We start from the raw sequence: 26,364 nt of genomic DNA, 5'->3' as shown, positions 1-26,364 counted from the left end.
AGGTTGAAAGCTATGCAGACAATATCTGATATTGAAATACTTGGTGTTGAAATAATTATGAAATAAAGGGAGTATGAAATTCTGTGATGAGTCTCAGCCTCTTGGTATCCTTCAATTTTCATCTCATTTTGCTCAAAAGAATCACAGTATGCTCTTTCCCAGAAAGAGGAAAGCTTTCCTAAGTATGGCAGGTCCTACATCAGAGACATTTAGCTATAAGTCAGTAATCATTACAAAGATGGAATACATAAGAAGTATCTTTCCACGAAATGATATCTTGGATGGTTTAGGAGGCATGCAGCTCGGCGTGCAAGTGGAGAATTTAGTCTTATTTCCACTTCCAACCAAAATGATAGACCAATAAGAGTCAAAAAGACACACTTTATTAGCCACCATCTACATTCAAGCACCTTGTCTCTCTGTCTCCCTTCCCCACTACCTCTCACCTCCTGCAAGGCGCTGCATCCCCATGGAATTCTCTATGTGGTTCTCATGGGGGGAGAACAAGAGGGTTGCCCTGTTGGGCTGGTCCTGGGCACTCAGCAGAGTGTGGCTCTGTTTTGGGGAAAGGGAAGACGAGCAGCTTCTCACCCTCAGGGTCCAGGAAGAGGGAGGAGATATCAAGGGATTCTCCCTGGGGATTTGTGGTTACATCCAGCTGCACAGGGAAGGCCTCAACGGGCTCCTCCTCACTCTTCAATTCAGACAGGTACTGGACAGATCCTCTTGTCACAGCTTTGGAGGGTGCGTAGGTGGGTTTTGTGCTTTTCTGCGGCTCTTTCACCTTGGGGAGGTTCGCAGGTCCCTGGTTAGCAGTAGAATTTTCACCCCCAGGGGCAGGAGCCTGAAATAAGAATGCTTTCAATAAAGGGATTGTCCCCCAAGGAAATCTCTGCTGCATCTTGTACCAGGCTAAGGTGTCTGTGCCTCTCTGATAGAACGCTTCAAAGTGACACCAGCTAGAGGGCATCTGATTAAAGGGTTATAAAGTAAAACAGAGAAGGGCCAGGGAGAACCAAGACTGGTAGAAGCTTTATTTCAAGTCTCACAAATCTAAAACAGAACGATGATCCAGAGAAGTTAAATGACTTATTCAAAATCCCCAGTGAGCCATCTCCCTGTTCCTAGTAGTGGCAGCAACAGCCACCCTTTACTAAATGTTTATTCTGTGCCAGGCCCAATACAATATCCTTTACCCAGGTCTTCTCATTTGCTTCTCACAAGGGACTAAATGAGGTAGACGTTGCAATCGCATTAATAGATAAGACAACCATGACTCAGAGAGGTAAGAATTTGCCTGTGATCACACAGCTCACAGGTAGTAGAGCAGGACTGAAATACATGTGACCTGTCTCAACCACCCTTTCAAGTATACCACCCTGCTTCATAGTAAGTGCTCAATAAATACTTCAGGAAAGGGGCTGAATACTTCCATGGAAATAACTTCTCCCTTCAGGTCAGTGTAAGGACCTTTGGGACACTGAAGATGTCTCAGAGGCCTGAGCCATCCAAGCTAGTAGGTTCCTATTTCTGAAGGAGTCTTCTTTATTCTGCAGGAGCACATTGCAACTAAAATAAAGGGTGACAAGTTTTTAACCAACTATCCTGTGGGTATGACCTCAGGGCAGCCTGAATAAAGTGATGGTCATGGATTTTTGGAAAATAAATGGAGAGGATGGGGTAGGGACAGCTAAAATATAAAAAGTCTGCTCCTTCCCCCCACAGGAAGACAGAAAATGAGAAGAAAAAATACCTGTGATTCAAAGAACTCGCAGCTCACGGAGACAAACTTTTCTGGGGTTCTTTCAGATAGAGAACCTTGGCAAAGACCAACAGGCTAAAAAAAGGAGAGAAGATACAATGTTGTTTGAGTTTGAGTTTGACAATGATCAATGATCATAAATGGAAGTCAACTTGCTTTCTGCTCGTGTGGACACACAGCCAATCAACATTTTTACACTACTACCATGCAATAGACAGGCTCTGAGCCAATTCTATCTAGGTTATCCTACAAGTAACCACCCAAACAAGGCTAAATTGCCTCCAATAAGTGGGAAACTCAGAACTTCTTGAGGAACAAACTCTATTAGAAAATTCTTTATATTGAGTGGAAATCTGTGTCTGTAGAATATATCTACCCTTTGGCCTTGTTCTCAACTCTCATACACAGCAGCCCTTTATGTACACTCCACTTGAGTTTACTTTTATCAGACAAAATTATTCTCAGCTCCTTTAACTTCTCTTTATTTAAAAATAAAATAATTTTTTTCTTATTACACATGTAATATAGCTATATAGACTACATATAAATAGAAAGAAAATAAAAAGACCTGTAGTTGCATGAAAGGGACATGTTTTCTGCAGTGATTTGTTTTCTTTTCTTCTAATCTTTTTTCCTATGCATATATATTTCTTCTATGAAATAGGACTATACTATATATGCTATTTTATAACTTTCTCTCATCATTTAACAATGTATTGTGAAAATTCTTTTATAGCATTGAACAGCCTTCTGTGATCTTTATAATGGCTACCTCTGTGTTATTTAACAAGTTGTCTTTTGTTAGACACTAGATTGTATCTCATTTGTTTTGTTTAAACATTGAAGCTATATCTTTTTGTATATCCCTAGTTAACTCCTTAGGGTAAATTACTGAAAGAGAAATGTTAGTTATAGGATATATACATTTTTAAGTGTAAATAGAGTATTATAATAAAATGTTGCCTTAATTTCTACAGAATACAGTATTCACATAGAATGTGTCTAAACAGATCACCTGAATATTATTCTATCACCCACCTCCAGACTATATGAAGAGAAGATTAGACATTTTTAAAGCGGGAAAAATTTACTAATGTAGGAAATTCATGGGGAATGGTGCTTCAGTGTTCTCTTCTCTTCTTTATCACCAAGCCACCTTAGGAAAGGGCTCTAAGAGAACCTTCTGGAGAGACTGCAGGTACCGGTACCAAGTAAAGCCTGGCCCCTCCCACTCAGACTAGGATTTGCTGAGCTACCATAACTCATAGGACTACCTAGTGCTGGAACTAGAATGGGCCAGAAAAAGAGAGTTTGAGGGTATGCTTGATATGTGAATCCTAGAATTTAGGGGCATATGGACTATGGAGATTAGGATCTGCTTCTCTCCCAGAGCATTCTAAGAGAAGAATCTTGAATAAAGCAGCCTATTATGGTCAGGAGAAAAGGCAGCAAGGGAAGCATATTTCTACTGCCTGGCATTCTAAAAATGTGTGAGGTTACATGGGACAAGCAAATGTCACAGGTAGTATTCTTTTTAATGTGCCCACCCAAAGGGACTTTCAGCTACAAGGCACTTAATAGTAAATACATATAGGAGCTGCATGTGAGAATGTTGGTTCTAGGGAGTCAGCTAGGGATTACATCATCCTACTAGGAAAAGACCTGTGGATGAACTCAAGCCTGTACCACCCGAGAGAACCAGCACTAAAGCCTGTTTCAGAGAGGGCCAGTGTAGACCAAGAGAAAAATACAACTGCAAGTTTAGTTGTGTAAAAAGGCTGTACTCTTTTCTCTAATCCTCCCTCTTTCTTCTTACAACTTGGGAGATCTAGAATTAAGCAAAAGATTGTAGGATGGGGAGAAAAAAATGAAAGAACAGATCTTGATCCCTTCCTCACATCAGGTCTTAAGCTCTAGGTGAGGCTTGAGCTACAGAAAGGGAAAGTTTTGCATTAAATTTAAGGTAGAAATTTTGATTCAGAACTGACTGAGCAGAATTTTTTCATGCCTGAGAGTGAATTTTAATTATCTAAGTGAAATTGTTTCTCTTGCCAAAGAAAAGCAGAAAGCGATGGGATCTGCCCAAGATACCATTGACCGATGAGAATAAGAGGCCCTGCAGAACAGGGCGAAGATGTTTTCCCAATTATTTCTTGAGAAAATTGAGACTATTCAATTGACTGACTACAAAAGGCTTTTGAGAGACACACTTTACATTCAAAGACATACATAGGTTGAAAGTAAAAAGATAGAAAAATTACAGCATAAACATTAACCAAAAAAAGCTGGAATGGCTACATAAATTAGACAAAATTGACTTTGAGATAAAAATTGTTACTAGAGAAAGGGAACAAAACCTTTTTTAATCCTCTTCTGAGGATATGTTTATTGATTTTAGGAGAGGGATGGAGGGGAGGGGGGAGAGAGACAGAGGGAAAGAGAGAGAAACATAAATGTGAGAGAAAAACAGCAATCAGTTTGACTCAGAGAGATCTGATCAGATACTTTCAAAATCACCTGGACTCATGTTGTGAAATCTTTTCTGTACAAAGTCAAGAACCCACACTCTACGGGCCAGCCCAGGGCAGAACCACTCTAAGCTCAGTTCGCGTCTGGTGACAGTTATGTTCTACAAACTGCTGAAAAGAAAAAAAGATTACAAATCAATAACCTAACCTCTACTTTAGGAAACTAAAAGAGCAAACTAAGCCCAAAGTAAGAATAAGGAAGGCAAAAATAGAGTAGAAAGCAAAAAAGAACAAAGAAAATAAGTAAAACTGAAAGTTAATTCTTTAAAAAGATTAATAAAATTGACAAAGCTCTAGTTGGACTGTTCAAAAAAAAAGTGACTCAAAATACTAAAATTAGAATTAAAGAAACAAAATTCTTCTAATCTTAGAAATAGTCAATAAAAAGGGAATACCATGAATAACTATGTGCTGGAAAATTAAGTAGGTGAAATAAACAAATTCCTAGGAAGACACAAGCTACCAAAATTCACTGAAGAGGAAATAAAAAATCTAAATAGATTCATAATAAGAGATTAAATTATTAATCAAGAAAATTTCCCACAAAGAAAAGCCCAGGCCCAGATGGCTTCACTGTTGAATTCTGTCAAACATTTAAAGAAGAATAAACATCAATTCCCTCACAAACTCTTCTAAAATAAGATAGAAGAGGAGGGGAAATTTCCCAACTCATTCTATGAGGCCAATATAAAACTCATGTGAAAATCAGCCAAAGACAGCACAAGGAAACTACAGATCAATATCTCTTCAGAATATAGATGAAAACCCTTTAAAAAAAAAAAACTGGCTAATGAAATTCAGTAACATGTAAAAAGATTATACACCATGATCAATTGGGATTCTTCCCCAAAGGGCATTATTTTAACATACAAAAATTAATCATTGTTATATATACTAGTAGATTAAAGGAGGGAAAAATCACATAATTATCTCATTAACACAAAAAAAGGCATTTGACAAACTCTAACATCTTTCTTGATAAAAACATTCAACAAACTAACAATAGAAGGAAACTTTCTCAACTTGATAAAGAGCATCTATGGAAAAACCTACAGTTAACATCAAATTAAATGAGAAAATACTGAGTGCTTTCTCCCTAAAAACAGGAATAAGATAAGGATGTCTGTTCTCCTCACCTCTCTTTACCATTGCACTGAATGTTCTAGACAGGAATATCAGGGAAAGAAAAGAAAGGAAAAAAAAAAAAAGGAAAAGAAAGAAAGAAAGAAAGAAAGAGAAAGGAAGGAAGGAAGGAAGGAAGGAAGGAAGGAAAGAAAAAAGAAAGGAAGATTGGAAAGGTAAAGGTAAACTATCTCTGTTTGCAGATGACATAATCTGGTATATAGAAAATCCTAAGGAATTTACTAGAAGACTACTAGAACTAATAAATGAGTTCCACAAAATTAAAATATACAGGTCACTATATAGAAATCAACTGTATTTCTATAAACTTGCAATGAGCAATCCAAAAATAAAATTAAAAACAAAAATATTTAGCTGTACAAATTAATGAAAGTCTTGTACGCTGAAACCACAAAATATTGTTGAAAGAAATTAAGTTCTAAACAAATGGAAAGACATAGAGAGCAAATAGATTAATAGTGTCCAGGGGCTTGGGTTAGAAGGCAGAGAGACTGGCTGCTAAGGGCATAGGGTTTCTTTAGAGGCTGATGAAATATTCTAAAATTAGGTGCTGATGGTGGTGACACAACTCTGAGAATATACTAAAAAGCCACTTAATTTTATACCTTAAAGGGGTGAATTTTATGGTGTGTAAATTATGTCAATAAAGCTGTCATTATAAATAAGTAAATAAGGGGAGAAAAGACTTTTGATGAATTTGCCCAATTGTGTTACAACACATTGTGCCAACTAACATTCACACCAGGTGTGTCAGATGGTTTCAAGTCACCCTCCCCATCTTGGATGCATTCTTTCAAAGAAGCCCTGTTTGACTTTGCTCTTCTTAAAGACTGGTCCAAGGAATGAAACATCATGCTGTATTCCAAACGTAACTGGATTTGATCAGATAAAAACAGGACCATCACCAACCACAGAGGAAATTTGTTTATATATTTTATAGCCTCTATGATCATTTTCTGCAAAGGCAAAACATTACTGATGAAAATTGCGTTTACACTCAAATACTATTGCATCCGGGCCAGCACAATCCTTGAGGGGAAGAAACATGTCTTATGCATTACAACAGCTCATGTATAATTTATGTTTTCTATATATATATATATGATTTGTGAACACAAATTTAAATTATGAAGACATTCAGGAAAACTCACCTCAGAATCAAGGGGCTGAAGTGTACAGCTGCTGGCCTGGGATTTGGTACATGGTGACTCTTTGATTAAATATTCCACAAAGTAGGAAGGGCCAAATACCCACTGGTATAAGACAAAAGTTGAGAAACAAAAATCAAACCTCTCCATGGAGAGAAATAACTGAGGTTTGGCAGCATTATCTTTACAGAAACCATAGTCATTGTCAAGACAGGTCTCCTGTTGTCCCTGTAATTCCCACCATGATCAAACCATGTACTATGATTTTATCATTTAGAAAACATAATCAGCATACCTTTCTTCCCTTCTTAACTATCTGGATGGGCTCCCTTGGGTGAGCTTATTTTTCTTTAAGGAGATTTGTTTTTAGATTAGTTTTTCTTTATGTGATAGATATCAACATAATTCAAATACAAATAAGCCCCCATTGCTCCTAAACTCAACATCCACTTCAGGCCTTACTGGGGAGCAGAAGTTGACTGGCTAAATGAGACACATCATCAATCAGATATGAGAATGTGGCAGTAAATAGTGCACCTAGATGAATAACCCAAGGAGACTGTGAGTCCATTTTCATTTTTGCCTGAAGGGCAATTTAGTAAAATCAAATCCCACAACTATTCTGGGAATCCCAAGGAATAACCAGAAACTGGAACATAATTGAATGTGCATCAGGTCTACCAAAGTAAGGAGTGAAGAAAAGCTCTTTGGTTCTAATCAAAAGACGTGCCCTAATATCCTCCTCTCAGTTTAGAAATCTATAGCAACAGTCATGAAACACATTGCTGTTGTAACCGGGCACGTCATCCTCACCTGGCTAGAAGCCCTGGTGACTTTGACGAAAGAATACTGCTTTGAGGTGCTCTCACTGTTGAATTTTGCAAGAGATTCATCGACAGCTTTTTTAACTCTGGGTTCTGACAAGTCAGAGGGGCTGGGGCAGTCAGGACACATAAAATGAATCTTTTCTTGAGAAACTGTTGATGCAAAAGAGAGCAGTTTAAAAATAAAGCTCCTTAATAATTTTTATTCCTACAAATTATATGACTACAATAGAAGCAGAAAATTTTTTTGAAAAGATAGTTTCAGCAAGGATGAAGTGGAAAAAGAATTATCTGGAATGAAACTTAGCTGTCACTGGTGAGTTTTCAGCAATTAGCATGTATTTCTTTCATAATTAATTAAAAAATTAAAGCAAGATTTTTTCACCTCACACAAATTATTCTAGGAATTTTTTTCAAAAACATATATGTGTTTATATTGATATAAAAACTTTCCCTCCTCTTAGTAGCTCAATAACTTCTATCTTTATTGCCTCTGCAAAGCAGCCGAGTATTTTAAAAGGTTGGGATTTTATTATTGATATGTCTTATTCACCTTTTAGTCCAAAACACCTAAGACAATGTGTTTAATAAATGCTTGTTGAATGACTGGACAAGTAAATGAATGAGTGAATGACATATAAAAGGTAGAAAGCACACTCTGGTTAGAAACTATAAGTGAGCCAGAAAACAAAAATTAGCCAAGTCACTGTATGACCGGATAGAATAGTCATTCTAATGGTAGAGCCAGAATTTCAGACTAGGAGGAGCTGGGGGTGGCAAAAGTAGTGTAAATGTCAACCTGGGAACTTGTCTGCAGGTTGTTTTTGCAGAGCAAAACAATTGATCAATTATGTGTTTATTTGAGTGGTTTTGGGTATACTATGGGGAATTACATCCACAGCTTGTCAGTCCTGGCACTACCCCCACATGTCACTTTCTGACTGCCCACACCTCTTGTACCTGTGCTTCTGAGTCCTGATCTGTTTTATTAGTTGTTGTTTTCTAACTTAAGTAAGTCTCTTCTTCACACCTAGGAAGCTTAGACTGTGGCTAATAACATATTTGCTCTGCTGCCTTATCTCTCAAAGGAACCAGCAGTATTGTTATGACATGGAGCTTGTTAGAAATGCAGACTCTCAGGCCCTGCCACAACCTATGGAATCAGAGTCTGTACTTGAACAAGACCCACCAGGGGAGTCACATGCACGTAATAGTTTGACAAGTAGCCATATCTGATTTTCCTATGCCTTGGATGCTTGTTTTCCAAAGAAGGACCCAGAATGAATGCATGTGCATATTTGAAATGTCATTAGCTTCAGCCTCATTCTTAGTCTGTTTACTTACTTATTCAATAATATTATGGACTCCTTATGCTTGACAGGAACTGAGAGAGGCTTGTAGCCAGAAGAAAGAAGACATAAAATATTCTACATGAAATAAGATATAAGACTTCAAATCAAGGCAGTGCCTAGCCTATGCTTCATAAGTGGTTTGGTTAAAGTGTTATAGGAATGGGAACAGGAGAGCTTGTACCTTTCCTGAATAAAGAACATTGTGGAAGAAGCAGCACTGGCGATGATCCTTACAGAATAGACATGAGTTCCAAGAGCAGGAGGTATCAGGACAGGGCATCTTCAACAGAGAGAAAGGCAGGATGCAGAAATTGGAAAGTGCCATATGTCTTCAGAAAATAGAGAGATATGCAGTTGAATGAAGTGCAGAGTTAGTGTAGTCAGGGAAGTAAAGGCAGAGGTAGCTAGAAAGTAAGTCTGGGCACCAGTGTAGAGATGATGCCATTTATGTCAGACTAAAACTTTAGGATTTAATGCAGTACTTATGAATAAACTATTGCAGATGATTTAGAAAAACTAATTGTAGGAAGAAGAGCAGTTTAAATTGAGGGAGGCAAGTATTGGATATTAATACCTGCCCTTGGTATGAATAGGAAGTAAGGATAGAAGAACCCTATACATTCTAGGTATAACGTTGGTTAATTCTATTTTTCCATCTTTCATTAAAATAAAAAAAGTAAATCAGAATGCTCACTTACCTGGGCGAAGAGTACAGTTATAAGCAGGTAAATAGAGAACTCTTTTTGGATAGTTAACGTAAAATATTGCTTTGCATTCACCGTAAACCTGGAACCAACAAACACATTTTATGACATAGTGGAATACACTCTAGCTTTTTTAAATATCCCAAAAATGAAACTGGACATTTTATTTCCTGAGTAATGAAAAACTTAAGACCAATTTTGGCGGCTTTGAGTGTGAGAAACTGTCAGCTGATCATTGAACAGTTTAACCTTCTCCTGGGACAAAACTAGACTACATTTCTCAGCCTCCCTCCCAAGTAGGTGTGACGGTGAATAACTGAGTTCTAACCACAAGAAGGTGAACAGAAGTGGCTGTAATCACTTCCAGGACTGGCCCATGAAGACCTCCCATGTGTTATCTGTCCTTCATGCTCTTTTTCTTTCTATAGCTTGATGCAGATGACCATGGTGTCTACAGAAGCCAGGAGTTGAAAGTGGCAGATTCTAGAGCCACACGTGGAAGAAACCTTAGTCTCCAAGTCACTCTTGAAGGAAAACCTCCTCTTGATCAGGAATCTCTGTTTTGAATTTTACAGGAGTAAGAAATAAACTTCCAAAAAAAAAAAAAAAAAGAAAGAAAGAAATTTCCATCATATTGGAATCACTACACACTTTTAGGGGATGTGTTACAGTAGCTAGTGTCACCTTAACAAACATCATTCACCACATGGTAAATGGGACTCTCAGAAATGTTTTTTCAAAATCAGATAGGTGCAGTTTGAGAAATTTGGTTAAATGACTAGAAAAGTTTCTTGATTGAATATTTTACTTCTGAACACAATCTTGCACTCAAATGTGTTATATCGATTAATGAAAACAACTCAATTGTCATCTTTAAAAGGACCAATTCTGAGCTCTTTTAGGCTTTAAGATTCCAAGAAATCCTTCCATAGCACCTCTGAGAGCTCCTATGCTGTAAGCCCATCCTTTCCCCAGCCTCAATCTTCATATCAGTGTTCATTAAAACAGAATAAAGCAAAATAAAAACAAATAGAAAAGCTCTCCCTTTACTGCTTCCACAGTCTTCCTTAAACACACATCCAGAACACTAAAGCTCAGTTCTTTTTTCCACAATGTAAACACCAGGCTTGGAGCCTACAGAAGTGCCTTGGAAGCAGGAAACAATTTGGGGGCAAGTTTTCAATTCTAGAGTTCTAATCCCAATGGGACTCTTGGAAATTCCTCTGTTTTGTCTAAAAGAATTGGAATAACCACATGAGTACCATGCCCAAGAGATTATAAATAAGAACATTTAAAAGATGGCATACATTGAACAATCTTCACTCTATAGACAGAGGACACCTAGTTTCTACCCTAGATCTCCTGGGAAACAAGTACTTACCAATTCATGAAGCAACCTCTCCTTACAATCCCTCCATGACTTCTTGCTGAGCACATGGCAGTCAGTCTCTAACACGTCCAATGTGAGATAGAACAGAAATCCCAGGCCATCCTGTGGGAAGGGGTTAAAAAATGCACCACATCCCACATGAAGCAGAAACCCCTAAAGACTAACAAAAAAAGTCTCTGGTTTTTGGCAGAGCCAAAGGCTATTATGTTTGTGATGATTTCTTATAAACTGTAGGGCACTGAACAAGTGTCAGTGTAGGATACTATTAGCACTTGTTCCTAATAACAGTAAGAGCATGTATGTAGCACAACCTAGGAGAGGAAACCAGAGAGTTCTCAGCAGGTTTCCAATTTGGAAAGCACCTGCCAACATGTGTCTCTGGGTTTCCATGTCCTGACCAACCTACACAGCTTGTGCAAACACATGGGCCAGATAGAGGACTGTTACTTGCCTGTCTCTGTTCTCGGACATCGCGCACTCGGTTGAGGCTCAGCACATAGCCATCCTTTCTGTCACTGTTGATGTACTGCAGGGCAGAGCCTGCCGCAGCAAACACGTCTGAGTCATTGCAGGAACGGGAGAGGAAAGGCAAGGGTATGGGAGGAGGCCGGGGCATAGACGTGGCCGCGCAGCATGCAGCCAAGGTGTAGAGCACCAGGGGTAGGTGCAGACCCATTCTGTGGGGAACAAGAGCCAGGATGGTTTGGTATGTGGAGCTGCAAGGATGGGCTACTTATAGGGCTCTATAAGGCCAATTTGAGCAGTTTCCTAATCAAAATCTGAACATGTGACCAGAATTTAAAACACAATGTCTCATTTTATTTCCTTGAACTCTAAATGTGGATTTCTTGAGTCAGCACTTTGGATGGGATTTGCCAATGTTTCTAACCTTAGACCCATGAGTAATCTCATATTCATTTCCTAACCATTTCCCAAGAAATCATAGTAAACACTTGGGTCAAGGCTCCTAGGAGGTCATGATTGCATCCTGGTTGCTTCCTGAGCTCCACCTGAATCAGAATATGCAGATTGCCACATTCTCTCATTTCTCCTAGCACTTCCAGCCAGCTGATGTCCTTGGCCACACTAATAGTTATCCCAGGCTTAGGGCCTGAGGTCAAGGGTCATGGTACCAATGGTACTCAGTGAATTCACACTTCCTGCCTGAACTCCCATGTTTACCATTCTTGTTAGATCAGGAAAAATGCTCTAACCCCATATCAACTACATGAAAGACCGGTGAGATTCCTAAAGCACTTTGGAATCTGGCTAGAAAGTGGTCTATGTTATATCATTTGGGTTTTTTAAAACAAAGACTTCATTTAAGTAAAAAACAAAAACAAAAAAACGGTATATCAATAGTTCCTGCATAATACTCCAAATCTACACCTCATACTATGGAGCTGAATGGAAGCAAACTCATAGGAAGCTAAAATCTTAGTATCAGGGTGTTGTTGTTTTTTAATTTTGAGATTTCATTTATTTATTTTTAGAGAGAGGGGAAGAAAGAGAGAAAGAGAGGGAGAGAAACATTGACTGGTTGTGTGGAACAATGCTACATCTATGCAAAAGGTTGGTCTCAACACACATTAGATGTCAAAAGCTCTCCAAAGCTTTGAGGTGAAGAAATCTATTTACACCACAATGTCCTATGTTATTTGACTATAAGACAGGTCTTTGTAATACTTACTACAAAATACAACTTGGGAATTATTGCACTAGTAGATAAAGATTGCTATCTGTAAACTTTTGTTTGTTTGTTTTATAAGAAACTGTTCAGTGGTATGAAGATTTGATGACTGGAAGTGAAAATATTCCAAATGGATTGAAAAAAAATGTTACTGGCCTGAACCAAAATTCAGGATGTGGTAAGCCATGGCTGATAACAGTGAATTAAACATAAGTAAGGCACTTAATGTTAGCTATGTTTATTTAAAACTTTAATTTCACACTAAACTTGACTATAATGATTTCTGTCACTAGTTATGATTACTGTGATACAGTTTAAATTTTTATTAAAAAGTTGAATGGAAAATAGGGTTGTTGTTTTTTTCATCTGATAACCAAGTCATGGCATTGTAGGTCATTCGGTGGTAATATATAGATGGGCTTACTGAAAAGTATCCTTAATGGGAATTGAGTTAATCTAACCAGCACCATCTCAGGCAAGAAAACTGAGGTGTGGGAAGATGGAGTGCCTAAACAAAAATCATGAATTAGTGGCAGAACCAGTACAGAAACATTCTAGTTTAGGATTCTTTTTATCAAACCAAGCATTTTAGCAGTAGCCTAATTGTAACTCTTTTAATTACCGACTGAATGCACTTGAAAAGTCACTTAACCACTATAAGCCCCAGTAGCCAGATCTGGAAAATGGGCTCATCATAGCTCTCCATCTCATAGGAGATTATGTACATGAAGGGCTAGACCTACACCTGGCATACAGTGGTATCTTTGTTATAATTACAGTAGTCACTTGAAATTCCACAAGCACTTATTGAGCACCTCCACAAGCAACTGTGTCAAGCTCTCTGAAATCAAGGGTTAATAAAACTAACTAGATTAATAAGACACATTCCCTAACTAATTTCTTCAGGCCAATAACAGCTTTTGAGGCTTGGTTTACAAACCCAAATCTAATGATCCCAGTTCTTAGAAATGGCCATTAGGCATTATTTTCAAATACGAACAACACTAGGAAAATGGATATGTAAACCAGATATGGGCATGAAAACTAAACATTCAAATTCTGGGGTACAACAAAGATTTGCAGCCACAAGTGAACAAACATTACAGAGCTGGAGTGATATATGGGAAGAGGTGGGGAAGGACCAAAGACATAGGAATGGAGAGAGGCCCAAACAAGAAGAGATACTCTGAGACTGAGGAAATTTATCAAGTGCCTTTCAATCCTGACGTGAGGGAATCCCTGCCTTTCTCTTTACCTGACATCATTCCATTTCCAAGAGATGTCACTCCTTGAATCCAATACAATGAAACTTGTTTACCACTGCCTGGGGATCTGAGTTTCAACCCTGTCTCAAACAACCTGAGCCCAGCCTCCTTCTAGGTTGTGAAGTATGGGAACTCTGGGTGAGGTAGCAGGGGTAACAGGCTAGTCTTTGGGGTCAGACAGAGCTGGCTTAAATTTCACTCCTGCCATTGCATGGTAGGGGGTCTGAGACACTGGGTATGCCATAGCATCTAGTTTCCTGTCTCTAAAACAGCAGCACTCCCAGTACTCACACGCACATGCACACACACACAGAGTTACATTCACTTGTAGAAGAAGGGGGACATATGTCCTCTTTCCCTGCGAACTCCACCCAAGGAACATTTATGTTTGGTGCCCTTGATGTGTGGGAACAATTCTAGAAGCACTATAGAAGTGAAGTTTCAGCACAGAAGTGAAGAGCAAGGCCTTGGAGACAATCATCCTCGGTTTGAATCTGGGTTCTGGTTTAAGGTAATCCTCTAATCCAGTGCTTTCCAACAGAAGTACAGCGTAAGTTGCCCTGGCTGGTTTAGCTCAGTGGATTGAGCGTCGGCCTGCGAGCTGTGTCGCTGGTTCGATCTTCCAGTCAGGGTACATCAGAGAAGGAAAACTCTGACTCCAAAAAACCTCCGCTGCCTTGCGGCATACCTCTTCAGGGGAAAGGCTAAGGGAGTAAACCCCGACAGAAAATCCGGAGCCGGAGTCCCTAAGGCGGTTTGACGTTGTAGTCAACACCGGCAACTCCTGCGGCGCACCTGAACCCAAGCTGTATCGACTCCGTCTTTCCCTTGGACCCTTCAGCTGCGAAGAGAGGGGGGGACTGCTGCATGGGCAACAGCGGACCCTCCATATTACCCTGCCCAGGCTCTGTAGCTTCAGCATCATCGCAAGATGTCGATTCAACACGGGAGGAGACAGATACCATGTCACTCCCGAGTCGGACTGCACAGCCATTCTCGGCGGTGCAGATAGACTCTTAAGAAGCTACACCATCGTCTCTCAAGACGGACGGCTGCCGACGACGACGACAGCGTAAGTCACATATTTAATTTTAAACTTTCTAGTAGCCACATTAAAAATGTAAAAAGCAACAGATGAAATTAATTTTAATATTTTGCTCAGCCCGATATATCCAAAATATTATTTCAATCTGCAATTAATATAAAAATATGAATGAGATACTTTACATTCTTTGTTTCATGCTACTGCATACCTTAATTCAGACTAGATCATTTATGATGCTCAATAGTCACATGTGGCCACCCAATTAGACTGCACAGGCTCCTTCCTGTCAAAAGAAGACATCAGGAGACCCCGCTCCTGAGGCTGCAGTAAGGATGGTCCCACAGGAATGAATGCCAAGTACTTGGTGCAGCCCCAGAATAGAGGACACCTGGGGACAATGCCTTCTGTCGGTGCTGTGACTGCTTGCTGTGGTCCTTACCTTGTCTCACAGAGTGCAGCTGCTGGCTGCCTTTCCTCAGTCTACCTGAATGGCGTCACCACCAGGTGAGCCAGGTTAGGAGAAATAGGGACTTGATTTTCCTTGGGCCAGGAGGGGGTGGTACCAGGCCTCCTGGAGCCCGTCCTCCTGACAGGTGTGAGTCAGAGCAGAGATTTAAGATTTGTTTTAGAAGAGCACAGGTCAGACAGATGAGATATTGTTTGCTGCAGAGCTAGGTGAGGTGTGGTGCATGGCATAGGTCCCTGAGGAGTGAGAAATATAGGTACCAAGTCTTGACCTGAGACAGTGGGATGTGTACTTAGCAAAGTTGTACAGCAGCCACAGCTCCAAAATATCAGACTGGCTCTGACCTTGTTAGAAATGATCTCTGCAGCTGGTTGGTTTGTTTCTCTCTCTTCCCCTTTCTCCTTTATCTTTTCTTCCTTCCACAAGTCCTGAATAAACATCTACTTGGTACACTGCCACGGCCCAGTGTTCCAAATACTGGGGGGTGGGGGAAGTAGGTTTACAGTTGTATTAAAAACACAGAGTTTATTCTTGTATTATTATTAATATTGTATTATTTTCCATAGGAACAACTGTAAAACTACTTTTGCCCTACTCTGTAATAAATAAGACCGATGAGTTCTCAATATATGCCCAGCCCTGTGCAAAACACTTTGTGTTCCTTTTCTCATTTAACTCGGGGCTGTAAGTATCACTGTTATTCTCATTTTAAAGATGAGGAAAACAGGAAGAGCGAGATTAAGTAGCATGCCTGAGGTCTTATAGCCAGGGTTTGTGTCTAGCCTATATGGCTTCAGAGAAGAAGACACAGTTCTTGCCCTCAATGAGTGGGTACCAAGAAAGCAAGAGAGAAAGTAGCTCTGCTGGAGAAGTCATTTCTCAGAGGAGGTTATATTCTGCCTGGAGCTTGGGGGATGAGTAGGAATGTGCCTGATGGGCCAAGGAAGTGAGAGCAAGAGCAATAAAAGCAACAAATGTGAATTACATCATTTGTCTTCTGTACTTTCAACCCTTTTCACTGTCTCATCTATAGATTGGATGGTATTCATCACTGCCAGTCCACCCAGTAGCCTCAGGCCACCTTTAGACAGGCTGTCTCCCAAAGTACCCTACATCTGGAACCTCGTTTCCTCCCTTACTTTTATCAATCATATTTAGGCAATGTATGAGAAAATTCAGAATGTTTAGAGCTCATTTTTCAGTATCCAAAGTATTCTTCTGGAAAATCTGTCTCATGACATCCAAAGTGCCATTTCCTCCAAGAATCCCTATGGTACTGTGGCCTAAAGCACAGACTATGGGCTCGAGCAGCCTGGGTTGGAATCCCAGCTCTACCATCCAGCAGCTGCATGACCACAAGGCTTCTCACTCGCCAAATCCCAGCTTCCTCATTGATAAATGGAGGCCACAGTGAATCTATAGGTTGTACAGAAGAGTAAGATAAGATCCCACACAAAAGTACCTGGCACATGGTTTATGTTCAGCACCTCACCATAGAGAATCTAAAAGATAAGAAAGAAGGCAGGTAGGATCTCCAAACCTACATCTCATACTCACAGTGGTGAATGAGGTGGGAGGCAGCAGGGCCGGTTTATGAAGAGATGTCAAGGATGTCTGAGCTTTGCAGGTCACACACTCAGGCTTTCCTGCAAACCCAGGGTCACTCAGGCCTGGGGGCTGACTTAGACCGACCCAATGCGCAAGCAACTGATGTATAAACCAGAAGCCTGATGGTTTATTTACACTGTAGAAGGATGTCTCTCTGGTATGTCCCCAGGAGGGCTGCAGAAACACTGAAAAGTTCTTCCTCTCCGATCACCCTTTTATATCCTGCAAACAGACTGCATTGTCACTTCAGAACACTAGGCAACAATGCACTTCACTGAGCCACAGCCTTTGTTAGTGGCTTCCGCTGCCAGGCATATATCCTTGTTCCTGCACTATAGGTGGGGTCCTAGGCAGAAGGCTAAACTTTAATTAGGGACAGTCTCTTTCTGAAAAGCCACCCAACACCTCATTCTGACATGGGCACTCCCAAGTTACATCACCAACACCTTTACAAGCCAACTCAGAGGGTATGGCCTTCCTGCAGATGGCTTCCTTCACCCAAAGTTGCTGGTTCCCATGGATTCCCAATGGGAGGGTTTATTGCTAAATTCTACCCTAACTAGTACTGCCCATAACACTGACCCAAAATGGGAATGAGGAAGTAACACTGCTGAACACCTATTGCATGCCAGCACGGCTGACAGCAAGGCACTTACACTTAATCTTCATTAAGCCTGTTGGGAGGTATCTTCGTCACCACTTGATGACTATGCCACCCAAAGCATGTGTGTTTTTCAATACCGATGGTGTGGTAACATCTGCCAGATTAACAGAGATTAACAAAAGCAGAACCTGATTGCATGACCCATTCTCATGGAGAAGCTGCAGCTCTGACACATTTTCTTTCAGTGGAAGCTCAGCTATGAGCACCAAGGAGAGACAACTAACAATTAACCCTGTCTGCAATGCAATAAAGGCACGAATGAGGGATCTGTCCTTCAGGATGTTACACCTGTTATGCCTGTTGCTGGTAATTACTGTTTACCAGCTAAACTGAGCAGCTCCTCTTGGTACTGTAAGAGTAAGGGTGGATGGAGAGAGACTGGAAGAAGGTTGTGGGGCAGAAGTATGCGAATGCAAGGGTGAGTTAGCAGAGAAGGAGTGGGTGAAATTTAATGTTTTCTGCCCCTTCCACACTACCCCAGTATCTTCCAGTTAGTAGGAAATGAACAGAGAACAAAATTTCCGAAGTCATTTTCTTGGTTTATGAGCATGACCTTGTCACTTTTCAATGTTCATAAAGTTTGTTTGCTTGTTTGTCTGTTTGTTTTTACATTCAAAACACAACTGAGAAGTTCTGGGGACCCTAAACAGTATCCCGGCATTATTAGGCATAAGTCTCATATTCCAGGTACTCAAAGTAGAGAGAGAAAACAGGCTGTTAAAGATTCCTAAGAGAAGAGGATGGTCTGCAGTTTTTTGGTTTTTGGTTTTTGTTTTTCTTGGCAGTAAGTAAAGAATAAATAAGCTTTGAGGAATGTCCCTTTAAGAAAGATTTGGTCTTGCATCCCCTGAGCCAGGCTAAAGGACTTGCATCTAGGCTGGACAGAGACTTCTGTGGATCTGTCAAAGAAACACTGACTTATCCCTCACTAATTTCTAGAAAACTGGAAAGTTATCATGAAAATTACAGAGTCTTAAAAAGAACAAGAAAGATGTGGGGAGAAGAAGAAAAAAAGTGTGAAGTTTCACACAGGAAGCTGTTCAAAAACTTGAGAAATTGTCCCTGTAACTTCTAACAACCAGTTTCCTCATCCTGAAAATAAGAATAAGGAAATGGAGACTTCCAGCCAAGACGAAGGCCTAAATAGGCACACTGGGTCTCCCTCCACAACTAAGAAGAAATACAACTACCTCAAAACTAGAGGCAACCAGAAGTTCCAGAAAACAGAGCTGCATGGAAGTCCAACAAACAAAGATATAAAGAAGAAATACTCATCCTGACAGGTAGGAGGGGCTGGGCTGAAGTGGACAGGACGCAGTGTGGTGGCAGTGGCAGCAGCAGGCCAGCGGAAAGTGCAGTTACACATTTTAAAAAGTTTGAAGAAATACCTGGGGAGCATTCCCAGCTCCTGACCAGACCATGCAGCTCATGGTCCCAGCACCGGAAAAATCAAGGCTCATTGCTTCTGACTGTGCAGACCAGTGGGGGTTGGGGCAGAGGAAGAAACTGCCATTTTCTCAGCAAAGTGTTTAAAGGGCCCCCATGGTCCTGGAACGTCCACAGTCCCACCCACTCTGGGAACGACAGCCAGGGCAACAGCTGTAGAGGAGCCAGTCCCATATGAAAGTGGGAGAAGTGCCTGGAAAATGGGCAAGTGCTGAGCAAGCAGCATTGTTTCCTCTCAGACCCCCCCCCACACACACACAGCACCACAACATGGTGAAACAGGTCGCCCTGTACTGACAGATCTCTAAGGCTCTGCCCCTTAAACATAACACAAGTGACAGCTCTACCTAAGACACAGAGGCAAACAAACACAGGAGCCCGTCAAGATGAGAAGACAGAGAAGTATGGCCCAAAAGGGGAAATGGATCAAGGTTCCAGTAGGAGAACTAAGTGATGAGGAGAGGAGATAGCCAACCTCACAGACAAGGATATAGTGAACCTAACAGATGCAGAATTCAAAACACTGGTGATAAAGGTGCTCACAAGCTTGACAGATATGCTTGAGTACAGCAAACGCATAAGAGAAGAAGTGAAGTCTATGCTAAGAGAAACGAAGGAAAGTCCACACAAAACCAATGGAGAAGGCAAGGAAACCAGGGTTCAAATCAATGAAAAAAACAGTCAACCAGTGCAGAATGAGAAAAAAAAAGAATTGAAAAAAAATGAGGAGCAGCTTAGGAACCTCTTGGACAACTTTAAGCATGCCAACATCCGAATCATAGAGATGCCAGAAAGAGAAGAGAAGAGCAAGAAATTGAAAGCTTATGTGAAAAAATTTTAATGAAAGAAAACTTCCCAAATTTGGCAAAGGAAATAGACATACCAGTACAGGAAGCAAAAGAGTCCCAAACAAGCTAGGCTCAAAGAGGACCACACCAAGACACATCATAATTAAAATGTCAAAGGTGAAATATAAAAAGAGAATCTTAAAAGCAGCAAGAAAAAAAGCAGAGAGTTACCTACGAAGGGGTGCCTATAAAGGCTACCAACTGATTTCTCGAAAGAAACTTTGCAGGCAAGAAGGGACTGGCAAGAAGTATTCAATATGATGAAAAGCAAGGGCCTACAACCAAGATTACTCTATCCAGCACAGCTATCATTTAGAATGGAAGGGCAGATGAAGTGTTTCCCAAACAAGGTAAAGCTTAAAAAGTTCATTATCACAAAGCCATTATTGTATGAAATATTAAAGGGACTTATTTAAGAAAAAGATAAAAACTATGAACACTAAAATGACAACAAACTAATAACTATCAACAATTGAATCTAAAAAATAAAAACAAAACCCAACTAAGCAAACCAGAATAGAAACAGAATCATAGGTATAGGGATCATTTGGAGGGTTATCAGCTGGGAGGGGGAAGAGGGAGAAATGCGGAAATGGTGCAGGTATTAAGAAGCATAATTGGAACTTCCGGCCAAGATGGAGGCATAGACAGACATGCTGCATTTCCCTCCACAACTAAGAAGGAATACAACTACTCAAAACTAGAAACAACCAGAAGTTCCAGAAAATCAGACTGCATGGAAGACCAGTAAACAAAGATATAAAGAAGAAATACTCTTTCAAACAGGTAGAAGGGGCGGAGCTGGGGTGGACAGGATGCAGTGTGGTAGTGGCAACAGCGGCGGCAGCGGCAAGCAAGCGGAGTTTGCAGTCACATGTTTTAAAACATCAGGAGGGACACCTGGGGAGCATTCCCAGCTCCTCACCAGACCTCGAAGCTCATGATCCCAGCACCAGGGAAAATCAAGCCTCATTGCTTCTGACTGTGCAGACCAGTGGGGGTTGGGGCGGAGGCAAAAACTGCCGGTCTCTCAGCAGAGTTCACCTGTTTCTAGGGCCCCCACAGTCCTAGAATGTCCACAGACCCACCCACTCTGGGAACGACGGCCAGGGCAACAGCTAGAGGGGCGCCAGTCTGGTGTGGAAGTGGGAGAGGTGCCTGGAAAAGGGGTGAGTGCTGGGCAGGTGGCATTGTTCCCTCTCGGACCCCTACCCCACATACAGCGCCACAACGTGGTGAAACAGGTCACTCTGTACTGACAGATACATAAGGCTCTGCCCCTTAAATATAACAGAAGTGACAGCTCTACCTGGGATGCAGAGGCAAACAAACACAGGAGCCTGTCAGAATGAGGAGACAGAGAAGTATGGCCCAAAACAGGGAACAAATCAAGGTTCCTGTGGGAGAACTAAATGACGAGGAGATAGTCAACCTAACAGATGCAGAATTCAAAACACTGGTGATAAAGATGCTCACAGGCTTGACAGATATGCTTGAGTATGGCAAATGCATAAGAGAAGAAGTGAAGGCTATGCTAAGTGAAATGAAGGAAAATCCACACAAAACCAATAGTGAAGAAAAGGAAACTGGGGTTCAAATCAATGATCTGGAACATAAGGAAGGAAAACAGTCAACCAGTACTGAATGAGGAAGCAAGAATTGAAAAACATGAGGAAAACTTCCCAAAATTTGTGAAGGAGATGGACATACAAGTCCGGGAAGCTTGGAGGGTTGCAGGCGAGTTGGACCCAGAGGAGACCACACCAGAGCACATCATGATTGAGATGCCAAAAGTGAAAGATAATGAGAGAGCCCTGGGGGCAGCAAGAGAGAGGCTGAGTTGCCTACAGCGGGGGTGCCTATAGGACTATCAACTGATTTCTGAGAGGACACTTTGCAGGCAGGAAGGGACTGGCAAGCAGTATTCAATGTGATGAAAGGCAACCTGCAACCAGGATTACTCTATCCAGCAAGGCTATCATTTGGAATGGAAGGGCAGATGAAGTGCTTCCCAAACAAGGTAAAGATAAAGGAGATCATCATCACCAAGCCATTATTATATGAAATATCAAAGGGACTTACTTAAGATAAAGAAGATCAAAGCTATGAACGGTAAAATGACAACAAACTCACAACTATCAACAACTGAATCTAAAAAATAAAAACAATCCAACTGAGCAAACCAGAATAGAAACAAAATCATAGGTATGGGGATCATTTGGAGGGCTATCAGCTGGGAGGGGGGAGGAGGAAAAATGGGGATAAGAAGCATAATCAGTTGGTATAAAATAGACAGGGGGATGTTAAGAATAATATAGGAAAGGCTGAAGCCAAAGAACTTATATGCATGAGCCATAGACATGAACTAAGAGGGGTGGAATTGCTGGATGGAAGGGGGGTACTGGGCAGAGGGGAGCAAAGGGGAAAAATATTGGAACTATTGTAACAACATAATCAATAAAATATACTTTAAAAAACCCTTTTGAAAAAAGAAAAAAAAAAGCATAATTTGTTGTTACAAAATAGACAAGGGGAAGTTAAGAATAATATAGGAAAGGGTGAAGCCAAAGAACTTATATGCATGACCCATGGACATGAACTAAGGGGGATGGAATTGCTGGGGGAAGAGGAGTACTGGGCAGAGGGGAGCAAAGGGGAAAAAAACTGTGACTACTGTAACAACATAATCAATAAAATATACTTTTAAAAAAAGAATAAGGAAATGTCTGACAGATTTTGAAACTGAAGTCTTTGAGGCACTGGAAACATGTTTCTCTCCCCCTTCTCTTAAGAAGATGCCATTTCTACGTTCTGTGGGATGTATGTCTTATCATAGACTTGTGAAGTGGTGGATATTGAAGTGTCCTTAGAGATTGGGCAGGCCAATACCGACTTTCTTTAAATGCTATAACCATGGTTCTGAGAAATTAGATGATCTGTTCAAGAAAATGCATCCAGCCAGGGGTTGACCCAAGACTCTAACCCTGTGCTCTTCTCAGTAAGTATGTGGTATTTGTTATCCTCTTTCATTGTGGATCTTGTTAGGTCAATACAGTGCTCAAATAGATAGACTATTATTCATTAACCACAGTGCAAAACCAATATACACTCCCCACGGCTTCGATCCAATTCCTACTAATAACACGGGTTCCTGGCCTCTAGTGGGCTTACATCAGAGGACAATGACATCAGGAACTGATTTATTTTTACCCTTTTCAGTGTGGACAATGGCTTTAGAGGTGGCACTCCCAAGAGGCCACCTCCTATGTGATTCAGTGGAAAGTCCAGAACTTATAGTTGGGTAGACCTGCTGGGCAGGATCTGTCGTGAGCTGTGTGACTTCAAGCACAGGTGCAATTTATTTTCTCTGACACTCAGATTTTTCATCAATAAATGGGGACAACTGTGATCATGCATGCGATACATGCACACCCAATCATAAGTCTTAATACTTGGTAATTTTCTTCTTCTTCCTTTTGGTCCAAAAGCATTATGCCTATTAATGAAGCTGGAGGAAGGGCTTAGAGAACTAAATACAAGTTTCTTAAACATTTTTCTCATTAAAATAATATCAAATATTTGTGTGCATTTAGAAATTTTTTTTTAAATGAGAAAATATAGAAGATGATAATATTCCACTACATTGTTAATAGTTGATAGATATTCTTATAGGTTTTCTTCTATGCACATATCATGTACATTTTTATGTAAAAATAGTATAATACTGTATCAACTCTATTGTAACTTGCTTTTAAAATCCCACAATAAATCATGAATATCTTAACAGATAAATAAACCCACTTGTACAACTTAATTTTTAATTAATACATAGTTGTCCACTGAGAGTTGGTAGACATGTAGATTATTTCCAATTATCTGCTTTTATAAACAACACTACAATTAACATTCTTGTGAGTAAGTTTTTGTTCACACCCTTAATTATTTCCTTAGTACAAATGCCTACACCCTGGCTGGTTTGGCTCAGTGGATTGAGCGTCGGCCTGCAAGCTAAGTGTCGCTGGTTCGATCTTCCAGTCAGGGCACATCAGAGAAGGAAAACTCTGACTCCAAAAAACCTCCGCTGCCTTGCGGCATACCTCTTCAGGGGAAAGGCTAAGGGAGTAAACCCCGACAGAAAATCCGGAGCCGGAGTCCCTAAGGCGGTTTGACGTTGTAGTCAACACCAGCAACTCCTGCGGCGCACCTGAAGCCAAGCTGTATTGACTCCGTCTTTCCCTTGGACCCTTCAGCTGCGGAGAGGGGGGGTCTGCTGCATGGGCAACAGCAGACCCTCCATATCACCCTGCCCAGGCTCTGTAGCTTCAGCTTCACTGGAGAGGACACTCCAGCGTCATCGCAAGATGTCGATTCAACACGGGAGGAGACAGATACCGTGTCACTCCCGAGTCGGACTGCACAGCCATTCTCGGCGGTGCAGATAGACTCTTAAGAAGCTACACCATCGTCTCTCGAGACGGACGGCTGCCGCCTACGACAAATGCCTAGAAATGGGATTACTGGGTTAAAGACAATTCCTACTGTTAAAGGTTTTGAAATACTTTGCCGCATTGCCCTCCAAGCAAATGATAACAAATAGTATTCACACCTGCAGTATATATAACACTAGGAAATGATCTTCATTTGAATGTCCCAAGTTTGGGTTTCTCAGCTCTATACTGAACAGATAGATCAGGACTTTGGAGGTTAAGAAGGAGTTTCCTCAACTCAACTAATATTCTTAATTTTTCTCCAGTGAGTAAAGTCATTACTTCATGACTAGCACAATACTAGATGCTGAAAGTAAAGAATTAAGAAAACATATCCCTTGCCCTGAGGAGCAGAGTACAATAAAGTATAAGTCTAACCACAAAAAATGGTCTAGGGGTTAACATTTACCCTAGGCCTTGGCAAACAAAGCTGGCAAAAGGAACTAGTTAAGATTTCCTGGAGCAGGTGACATCCTAGATAGGCTGTGAAGAGTGAGAAGGAGTTAGTTCCAAGAATTGTGGCAGGGCAGAGGGACCACACGCTCAAGACCTTGAAGTGGGAGCAAACAGATTTGGGGAAATTATGCCAGGAATCTAAACACCAATGAAAACAAACTGAAAAAAAACTTTTTAAATGACTACCTATTTTTCTATCTATTTTATCATAACAACTGGATAGTTATTTGCTTCAGTGTCATGTGGCAGATAACAGACACCAAGGGATTGCAAATGACCAGTCAATGACAACAGAGAGGGCCTGGTGTAGGAGCACAGGGTCATGCTCCTTATAATGAAATCCTGTGACATGGGAGATATTTCGCTTGTGACACAATAAAAATCTGTAACAATTCTCAGCTTTTTCTACAATTTAGCAGGTAATGTTGGAAACAAGGACATAGTGACTCCCAAACCAGTAAAAAGTCATTGGTAACAAAGGGCAAATGTAATTAAAGGGTCTTAAGGGCAAATGTAATTAAAGGATCTCTGAGAAGGGAGTGGACAGCATTAGCATATTCAGAAATCACAATGGGGCATTTAGATGAACGCGTTAGATTGTCGTCGTCGGCGGCAGCCGTCCGTCTCGAGAGACGATGGTGTAGCTTCTTAAGAGTCTATCTGCACCGCCGAGAATGGCTGTGCAGTCCGACTCGGGAGTGACACGGTATCTGTCTCCTCCCGTGTTGAATCGACATCTTGCGATGACGCTGGAGTGTCCTCTCCAGTGAAGCTGAAGCTACAGAGCCTGGGCAGGGTGATATGGAGGGTCTGCTGTAGCCCATGCAGCAGATCACCCCCTCTCTTCGCAGCTGAAGGATCCAAGGGAAAGACGGAGTCAATACAGCTTGGCTTCAGGTGCGCCACAGGAGTTGCCGGTGTTGACTACAACGTCAAACCGCCTTAGGGACTCCAGCTCCGGATTTTCTGTCGGGGTTTACTCCCTTAGCCTTTCCCCTGAAGAGGTATGCCGCAAGGCAGCGGAGGTTTTTTTGGAATCAGAGTTTTCCTTCTCTGATGTGCCCTGACTGGAAGATCGAACCAGCGACACTTAGCTCGCAGGCCGACGCTCAATCCACTGAGCCAAACCAGCCAGGGTTGCGTTAGATTGTACCTCCAGAGTATCTGGTCATGGAGAAACTGGGAAGAAGGAGAGGGGAGGGGAAACTAGTTGCGTTAGGGCGGGGAAGCTAAGACTATAAAACCAGGTTCCTTTGTCTATTTGGCGCGCATTCTCCTGGCTGTAAGGGTGCGCCCGGCTCTGCAGACTCGTGAATAAAGGCCTCGCTTTACTGCTCATGTCCTGTGTCCCGGTTTTTTATTGTGAGCGTTTCTCACAGTAACAACAGTCTTTTGATTGTCCTCCTTTTTTAGACTTAAGATACCTAAACTTTAGAAATGCTGTTAAATTTGAATAAACCAGGCCCCAGATGTTATGGGTAATTTTTTGAGTGTGTGTGTGTGTGTGTGTCTGTAAATCAGAAGGCAAAAAAAAGGAG

The 26,364-nt window shown here is 41.1% G+C and overlaps 1 protein-coding gene across 1 annotated transcript; it reads right to left on the bottom strand.

Moving 5' to 3' along the window:
* Positions 1 to 361: 361 nt before the first annotated feature.
* Positions 362 to 17,130, bottom strand: FETUB (fetuin B). Its single transcript, XM_090275169.1, has 8 exons — positions 16,875 to 17,130; positions 11,303 to 11,528; positions 10,843 to 10,953; positions 9,456 to 9,543; positions 7,395 to 7,558; positions 6,585 to 6,686; positions 1,754 to 1,837; positions 362 to 844 (listed from the first exon to the last, which is right to left on the bottom strand). The coding sequence occupies exons 2-8, from the start codon at positions 11,525 to 11,527 to the stop codon at positions 491 to 493; spliced, it is 1,128 nt and encodes a 375-aa protein (XP_090131295.1). The 5' UTR covers position 11,528; positions 16,875 to 17,130; the 3' UTR covers positions 362 to 490.
* Between the last annotated feature and the right edge of the window lie 9,234 nt (positions 17,131 to 26,364).

The sequence above is a fragment of the Furipterus horrens genome, unplaced genomic scaffold (genome assembly GCF_987537825.1).
Source record: "Furipterus horrens unplaced genomic scaffold, mFurHor1.1.pri manual_scaffold_1, whole genome shotgun sequence".
In the NCBI taxonomy this organism is placed as follows: domain Eukaryota; kingdom Metazoa; phylum Chordata; class Mammalia; order Chiroptera; family Furipteridae; genus Furipterus; species Furipterus horrens.
Note: the sequence above shows the minus strand (reverse complement) of the source record. Positions and strands in the feature narration are given on the sequence as shown.